Source organism: Crocodylus siamensis, chromosome 9 (genome assembly GCF_052110815.1).
Source record: "Crocodylus siamensis isolate JL-2025a chromosome 9, ASM5211081v1, whole genome shotgun sequence".
NCBI lineage: Eukaryota > Metazoa > Chordata > Crocodylia > Crocodylidae > Crocodylus > Crocodylus siamensis.
Window position 1 is genome coordinate 64,984,345 of NC_143403.1, and position 9,066 is coordinate 64,993,410.

The window sequence follows — 9,066 nt, forward strand, 5'->3', positions numbered from 1 at the left end:
GTCAAAGACAGAATACTGAACTACTGAGACCAGGGGCCTGATCCAAAATAAAAGGACTTATTATAGATTCTACCAATTCACTGGGGATTAAAGCAAGATTGGTATGTAGTTCCCAGGATCACCTCTGCAGCCTCTTAAAGATGGGTGACTTTTTTTTTCAAATTGATTGCACAAGGAGCAGTGGTTTTCAATTTCTGGCTGATAATTCAATGGGGTCCTATACATTCATTCAAAGTTTCCAAAAAAACCCCATGAGAACTATTGCACTTAAAAAAAACAAGAACTAGATCCTTAAGAGGTGACTTTTTGCCTCCCATTAACCAACATACAATTTCCAACCTGAAGATAACAGCAAGTTATAGAAGTATAAAGCTAAACTAAATCCCACTGTACAGGCAAGTTTTTCCACAACTGTCCCAATTGCTGGACAAAGACAATGAACAGCAAAGTGACTAGGATTAGTCATGCCATGTAAAATGATAGATTAATCTTGCTATCTTGAGGGGAAAAACAAACAAACCACAAAACAAAAAAACCCTGCCCTCTTTTGCTCTTGTTCAAAAACTGAAGAAGTCTCAGTAGATGACATGAAAGAGGAAAAACTGACTTCAGTGAATTTTACATGGGATTTAAAGTTTAGGTTCATTTTCATCAGGATAACGAGGAGTGCATGTAGTTGTCAGCTGCATTATCCTAGAATAGATATAGTCTTACAAATCAAAGCTTTCAAAAAAATTAAGCAAAGTATTTCTAAAATACAACAGTAAGGCAATTAGAAGATTTGTGTGTCAGGGCAGAATTTAAACACCCTATTTTTGTAATTAAACAGCAAATCATTAAAGAAAAATCCCTATGTGGGTAGAAACATTTCTTGTGGAAGTTTTAGGCTGTCCATTTATGGCAGCCTTATGTTTCCTTTAACCATGTCTTTGCCCCACCCTTGTATGTGAAGTAACAACATTTTTAAAAGGTATTCAATAGAAAAAGAAAAGACTAAACAAACCCAAATGCATTTACCTCATTTTCAAATTCGTATGAAAATTCTATTTTGCTGTCCCTTAGGGTTAGTACCTGAAATTCTCAACATTTTGGCATAACTGTGCCAGGGATAAATATACATGGAATAGGTAAGCAACCTATTAAAAGCATAAAATAAAATTGCAAGGGGCAAACCAGGTCTGTTGGTTTTTTTTAAACGGTAAAAACACCACACACAAAACCCCCCTGAAAAACCAAAACACATTCCCAAGATAGCAAGAGGTCATAAAAGCAAAACCCCTCATTCATAGGGAGTTACCAAGTCAATCGTGTAAGAAGCTGACAATAACATAAAGAAGCAGGCTTGTGTAGTTCAGCATGAAAACATTAATTCAGGCATGCAGATTAGTTTACATACTATATTCCAATGTATGACTCTTGCCACTAGGTGGCGATATTGACATAGATTAAGGCAAGCTATTTTCCTTACAGCCCTCTACTGTTAACTTGATTTATTTAAGAAAATGCATACAAGTTGTTAGGAATCACTTTCACCATTTTAAGCAGCTTGGAAAATGTTTGAGAAATATTGGGCTCAACACAGAATATAAGAAATATATATATTAAAATAAAGGGAGTTTAGTGAGTAATCCGCTTTGAAATCAGAGAGGTGTGTTCCACTTTCCTCTTTGGTTCCATATATTTTTTACAAGGCTGTTAAAAGTTCAAGATGGACTTAAATCTAATTTAATAGGTTTCCAACCTGAGCTAGCTCTGAAGGCTATTTTTGTTGCAACAGAAATCAATTTATCTTACATCTTATAGGAAGACAGGTTCTGGGTATGCAAATACAAAACTTCCTATTAATTCATCATGTACTCAAAGTGTGTGATGGGGGGGGGGGGGCAGGAGAGAAATGAAGAGTAGTACTGTGTCAAAACACTTAGCAACTCACTGAATGCATCTTGAATAGACACCTGCGGTGGCCAAGCTTTAAAAAAGTTTGTAATCTGGCTGCTGAGAGAAGCCAGTATGGCCATACCTGCCTGCAAAGTTACAGCAGTAGCAATGACAATTATAGGGAACAGTAAACAGATGCATGCCTTGATTTTTTTTTTAAATTAAGAGGCAAGACCAACTTGCAGGCCTGAAGCAAGTTTGCTGTGGACATATTTTAAATGTTAATAAGCTGTTCCAGAAAGGAAGCAGTAAATTTTACCTGCTGCCCCATCAGAACAAATAGCAAAACAACTGAAATCCAAAAGTTGAAAACTGTACATCAATAGCTAAGATACAAACCACAGAACAGTGGAAGCTGAGGCCCATGGCATTTAGCTCAAGTTAGAAAAATACCTCTATAACAAAAAGCTTGGGAGGAGAATTGCAATGTCTTTATTGCACAGCAGATGAAAGCAAGGAATTGCTTGATATTAACCCTTCATACTAAGGATTATTTCAAAGCCTACTACAAATAACTATAGTAAAGAGAAGTAAAGTTCTGAACAGTGTTGGCCTACTGTATTAGAAATATGTTCAAAATGTTTCATTCCAAAGTATTCATAATTAAAGTCAGATAGCTAAGCCAGTTAAAGCAGGTTATTGCCACTTAAATACTAGACTGTCACCAGCAAGCTTCTTAATTCTTTATGAGGAAAAGAAAGAAAAAAAAAAAAAAAGCAGCAGCAATGTACAAAAACATGCAAGTTAAGAGGAATAAATGAAATGCTTCACTTTATTAAGAAACCAAAAATACAAAACTGAATTTAGTTCAAGGCTTCATGTACTCAAATGAACACTACTAGGGGGGGGGGGGAATCTCTTAAATTTCTATTTTGCCATGTTGACTACCAGTACTTCTAGCTCTAATAGATCCAAAGAATAGATTCTACAAGATAGTGTTTAGAGTTGACATTTTCCACCATTTGTGCTGTAAGAAACAAGAGTTTCAAAAATAGAACTTGGTGCAGTTACAGTAACTTTTGGTTTATACAAGGCTAGATTTAACAAATGCTGCTTTTCTGTAGCCAGGAGTACTTCTGTCCAAGTGTGACTTGCTTCTACTTAGCAAAAGAAGTTTGAGATGCATGCTCAGGGAAGAGTCCCATTTTCACACTGTTTGAATAATGGTCAAACTAGCTACAGCAGAGCTACAGCTTTGAACATCATTTGACACAGGCGCACTGCCAATAATTTCTGGCTGCTATAGTATAAAGCTCGGTGAATAGACATGTTATACATAACTAAACAAAACTTCCAATGAGAACTGATAGTCCCTTTACAGAATCAATGAACACATGGAGCTTTTATACTATAGTTCCTAGGTCACAAGAATCCCTGCAAACGGCATCCATTTTATAACTATGCCCACTAAGGATAGTTAACATCCCTATTGCATTTTTTTACACTTGTTTCGATCCATTTTACACTTACCATTTCAAGTGTCTACTCCTTTTGCCTTCCCTAGCAGTTACATTTCAGCATTCTTAAAAAAAAAGGGAGTACTTAAATCAATAGGCCTCAAGAAGCCTTGAGAAGGGTAACTGTTACCTATAAAAGTTACTTGGAGCAAGTCAAGTAAACACATTTGAAAAGAAAAAAATATATATATTATTAAAACTGAATGCTGTTACCACCTATTTAAGAATGGAAGACATTGCTTGAAGAATTACTCCTAACAATGCATGAAAGTTCACTTGCTTAGATATTCGAAATACAACTTTATTATGATCTAAACAAAAGAGGAATGGGAATGACAGTAACAAACAAGATTTACCACCGAATACTGTGATGCGACTGCAGCAGTCTTAGATTTGAAACTCAAGGGGGAAAGTAATTGCAGTCCAAAAACAGCTAAATATGCAGGTCCAAAATATGAAGGAATTTTTTTTTTTTTTTTAAACTGCCACATTCACTCCGAAGCCCATTCATCTCTTTCAGCATCCCAAAGATTAAGCACATGTTCTGCTCAGCTAGATAATAAAGTGGCAAACACGCTGCACCAGACATCACAGGACAGTTGCCTATAAAACTAGACTTCTGACGCTGGGCTCCAGCTTCATCCCTCACAGGTCATCATCTTCATCTGGCAGTGCAGTAGTTTGAGCAATCTGAAACAAAATGAAAGTTGTTTAGAACCAGCTCCGCAGCACAAAGTCCTGGAAGTCCAGGTATCGGCTCTTATTGCAAAGCAAGGAGAGGCTTGCTTAAAACAGCAGTTCAAGTTACCTGTAGGTCTTGCTCATACTGTGCTGCCAATGCTGGGTCCATAACAACCTCTGGAGGTGCAAGAGCAGGCATGGCAACAAACTCCAAGTTAGGATCTCCAATTAACTTTCTGGCAAGCCAGAGGAAAGGCTTCTCAAAGTTGTAGTTGCTCTTAGCTGAAATGTCATAGTACTGTAGGGGGGTGGCGGTGGAAGAAGACAATAGCAAGAGAAAGGTTATATGCATTCATAAAAACAAAATTACTACTATTCAAAACAGACAACTATTAAATGAAAAGAAACATCAGGTCCAACTGACAGCACAGTCTTACCTGCTTCATTTCCTAGAAAGCATAGCAGATCTACTAGCTGCTGAACAGTTCTTCTTTAAAAACTGGGTTGGTATTAAAGACACTGCTCTGCGCCAGGTCACAATCTGATCAGATAGTGGCCTAAATTTTGATTTTCAGAACACAATAAAAGGAATCTATTTGCATCTTCTGCAGACAAGATAGCTGTTAAATGGCCTATTTTCAAGTGGCTCACATTTGGCCTACCTGCACAGAATTTTAAGCTCTTTTGGTCTGTTATCAGCTTTAAGGATGAAAAAAAATGTCTCAAAACTGAAGATGAGTGTCCTGCGTTCATGACAGCAAACCTAAACCTCAATTCAGATGCCGAATCATTTTTTGCTTTCTATCCAACAGCAGTTGATTACGACCCTGAGCTCATTCTAAGGAAAAAGCAGCAAGCTATTTGGAACTTTACTACATAGGAAGCGACCCCATGGATGAAGCGTACTTAAATCATATTGCAGAAAACATTTACTACAAAGAGTTATCTACTATTTTCACTTAAGTTAATTGACCAAAACCAGAAGATTTCCCCCCTTTCTCCCTCTTCCCCCCACATCCCCCAAAAGCACCACCTCATCCTACCTGGAGGTTCTTCTTCCTATGGAAGACGATGGATTTTGCCTTGACTTTCCTGTCTTTAATATCCACTTTGTTGCCACACAACACTATAGGTATGTTTTCGCATACTCGTACCAGATCTCTATGCCAATTGGGTACATTCTTGTAGGTAACTCTTGATGTTACATCAAACATTATGATGGCACATTGAGCTGAAAGATCATACAGAAGCTTGAACTTATGCTTAGCACAGCATCATGAATACAAGATATAGGAAAGCTACCAGTCAAATCTTCCAGTGTCCAACCCACCCCACAAGGGTCTTTCAGGCTACATTCTGATTTAAGCAAAGTTTATTGGTCTTTCAGACTTGGACCATGACCATGTACTTAGTGTTAGTCACACCATTTCATGTGTGCAAGTACTTCACTAGACAAGGGCGAGATACAGACTCAGTAAGACAGATTTGACAAGCTGATAGCTTGCAGCCCCTATTTGGGAAGGGCCCCATTCAAAAGTTTAAATTAAAAAAAAAAAAAAAAAAAAAAAAGGAACTCTTTTGCAGATCTTTAAAAAGACACTCTAATAACTCAAATATAGTAAAGGCCAAATCAGCTTATAAGAATTAAGAGAGACTGGCCCACTGAAGAGAACAGAAAAGGAACAGATAGGAATTTGAATCTGGTATGCAAGTTTGCCGCCTCCTTCTCATAAAAAGGAATGAGCAAAACAATTCCTTAAACAATTATTACATGAGTTGTTTCAAGACTGGTAGAGGACATAATACAGTTAGAAGCACAATGTAACCAAGTTCATTATATAAAAGAACCACACCTAAAAAACTTGCACTTTCCAATTAAATATTACAATATTAGATCTTGTTTATTTAGCGTGCTTATGATCAAAGTAGTTGCCTTACACAAGCATTCAGTTTTAATTAAATAAGAGATGTTTTCAGGGCAGCGTAATTAGGTATTACCTTAGTTAAAGTTCTCTGTTAATAGCTAGAGAGCCTTTTAAAAAAAAGGAGCACCTGCTGGGCAAAGTCTGCCTCAAGACAAGTCTTGCACTAGGTTTTGAAGAGCAAGTCAACTTAAATGCCGTTACCATTATGCCAGACCAGATGCATAAAAACAAATGGTCCACTGCACAAGTAACTTTGCAAAGCTGTCAGAGATGACAAAATACCTAGAAGTCTGCTGCAAAGCTAATGAATAGTGTTTGTAAAACTTACCCTGGATATAGTAGCCATCTCGCAGGCCACCAAACTTCTCCTGGCCAGCCGTGTCCCATACATTAAATTTAATAGGCCCTCTGTTAGTGTGGAACACCAGAGGATGGACTTCAACACCCAGTGTTGCTGCAATCAAACATTTCCACTTTAAAACACTGTTGGCAGGCTTTTTTTTTTTTTTTTTTTAAAGACTAAACTAGTACTAGGATTCTCCATGTAAGTGTTTAAACATACCTACATACTTCTTTTCAAATTCACCAGTCAAATGACGTTTTACAAATGTTGTTTTGCCGGTACCACCATCACCAACTAAGACAAGCTGTTGAAAAGATTTCAAAACACAGATGAAGGCAACATATTTTAGGAGCTTCCTGTAAACTATTGACACATAACTTTTAAAAACTACCTGAAATTGACTGACATCTCTAGACCCTACAAGTTGTTTTAAGTGAGGAAGGTTAGATACTCACTTATAGAGCTCCCAGATATGGCCCGACTAATATATTTCACTTCTTAGAATGGCCTTAGTGTTGTGTGCTTGTTACATGAAGTCATATTCTAGTCTTAAATTGGGTTCTGCCATTTATGCATTACTAAGTATCCAAGGGTGACTTGGTGGCAGCCTGTAAGTACTTAAAGGTTGTGCATCATGACCGGGGTGGGGGAAAACACACCTGTTCACCAGAGCACAAGGGATGACATGGTCACAAACTTCTACAAGACAGTTTAGGCTGGACGCAAGGAAAAGCTTCTTTACTGCCTGAGCCCCCAAGGCCTGGAATAGACTCCCCTCAAGGTGGTGCAAGCACCTATTTTGGACTCTTAAGAAACATTTGGATGCTTGTATGCTGGGACCCTTTGACCCCAGCTGACTTCCTGCCCCTTGGGCAGGGGGCTGGACCCAATGACCTTGCCAGGTCCCTTCCAGTCCTAATGTCTATGAAACTCCAGATTAAGAGAACAGACAGGTTAGCGACCAGCACTTCCAAGCCATTTTTATCAGCCTGAAGAATGCTTGTTAGAACACTTTTTTAAAAGGGAAGAAAAAACAGAAGTTGGCTGGGTGTGTCAGTGTGGGTTAAGCACTGAAATACTGTAGCACTAGACTGGTCCAGGTCAGCAACTGTATCTTTCGTTTCATCTTGAATCATGAAAGGCACCAAGATGAGATCCATTAATAGACTTCTGCCTTCCATGGCACATCTTAAAATTTAAATTATTCAGGTTAAAAAGGAACGTAAAAATCAAGACTTGGATCTCCATGGCTTTTGTAGCCATCCACGGGACAACTCAAATCAAGACTTCTCCATGGCTTTTACAGCCTTCCACTAGACATCTTAAATTTTAATGATTCACGTTAAAAAAGAATCGTGATTTCCCCTGTGGTTTTGTGTGGCCTTCTACGGAGAAGTCTTGATTTTCTATTCCTTTTCTAATACTCAAATAAAAAAGGTAACTCGTGTCTCATGGAAGGTGTCAAAAGCCACAAATCATCTTGATCGCGGTCCTTTTTTAAACAAGAAATCATTAAAATTAAGAGCTCCATGGCTTTTGTAGCCTTCCACTGGACAAGTCTTAATTCACATTCCTTTTCTTCTTTTTAAAACACAAACCATTAAAAATTAAAAGCTGCCTCATGGAAGGCCGCAAAAAAGCCAGGGAGGAGTGTTGATTGTGTCCTTTTTTTAACCCAACATTTTAAGTCAGGATGCCCCGTGGAATGCCGCAAAAGCCATGGAGATGTTAAAGTGTAAGTGATTCATGTTAAAAAAGGAGTATGATCAAGACTCCCCCTGCGGCTTTCCACGGGGGGCCCCGATCTAAAGTTTAGGGTTAAAAAAAGGAATGAGATCAAGACTCATCTGCCTTGAAGGCCACAAATTTAAGAGGGGTTAAAAAAAAGAAACACGATGGAGACTCCTCCGTGGCTTTCGCAGGACCTCCTGATTTAAACTCCTCCGGGTTACGAGGAGTGCGACAGAGACACCTACATCCGGCGAGCCAGCAGCGCCCCCAAGGCCGGGAAGAATTAGGAGCACTGCGGCTTTCCCTGGTGCTTCAGACGGACATGGAGTGAAAAACATGGAATAATAATTACGAACTAGGAAGAAGAAAAAGAAAGGAAAAAGCCATATCCCACCCCCCCCCGCCAAAAAAAAAAAAAGGCCTCGGGGAAGACAGCAGATCGCCCCGGGTTCGGGAGAGCGGGAGAAGCGGCTCCTTACCTTAAACTGCACTTGGGGCTCTCCTTGGGCAGCCATGCTGGGCCTGCGGGAGGGGACGGAAGCGGAGTGAGGCGGCGGGCGATGGAGGCTGTGGAGGCCTGACCGCGTGCGCCGCGCCCGCCCCTTCCGCCGCGCCTGCCCGGCCAGGCCCATTCATCCTCCTCCCGCCCCAGCGTGCGGCAATGGCGGCCGCACCCCCGCGGGCCTCCCGCCACCATGACTGAGCACAGCCCAGCCGAACCGAGCCGCGCCGCGCCGAGCCCCTCGCCCCACACCCACCCCACCCCTCGCCGCACTAGGCCCCGCCGCTGCCCCGCAGCCGCATCCGCGCTCCCACCCGCCACGGGGGTCTACCGCTACCTTGCTGAGGCGTCTCTCCGCGGCGCTAGACTCCGTGACTGGGCGCAGGGAAGAAGATGGCGGAAGCGCGATTCAAATACCCGGAGAGCGACGCGGCGCGGACACAGGGCGGGCGGGGGCAAGACGAGGGAGGGGCCGCGCTCACGTGACCG

At 40.7% G+C, this 9,066-nt stretch overlaps 1 protein-coding gene across 1 annotated transcript; it reads right to left on the minus strand.

Moving 5' to 3' along the window:
- Positions 1–3,787: 3,787 nt before the first annotated feature.
- RAN (RAN, member RAS oncogene family) lies at positions 3,788–9,066 on the minus strand. Its single transcript, XM_090063137.1, has 7 exons — positions 8,915–9,066; positions 8,555–8,597; positions 6,564–6,648; positions 6,330–6,455; positions 5,120–5,307; positions 4,204–4,374; positions 3,788–4,085 (listed from the first exon to the last, which is right to left on the minus strand). Exons 2-7 carry the CDS (start codon positions 8,588–8,590, stop codon positions 4,041–4,043), a joined length of 651 nt encoding a protein of 216 aa, XP_089919263.1. The 5' UTR covers positions 8,591–8,597; positions 8,915–9,066; the 3' UTR covers positions 3,788–4,040.

Coding starts and splice junctions, on each gene's coding strand:
- RAN (XM_090063137.1), bottom strand. CDS start 8,590: ATGGCTGCCCAAGGAGAGCCCCAAGTGCAGTTTAAG. Junction 6,456..6,563: donor ATTTGAAAAGAAGTATGTAG/GTATGTTTAAAC, acceptor GTTTGATTGCAG/CAACACTGGGTGTTGAAGTC. Junction 4,375..5,119: donor ATAGGAAGAAGAACCTCCAG/GTAGGATGAGGT, acceptor ACCCCCCTACAG/TACTATGACATTTCAGCTAA.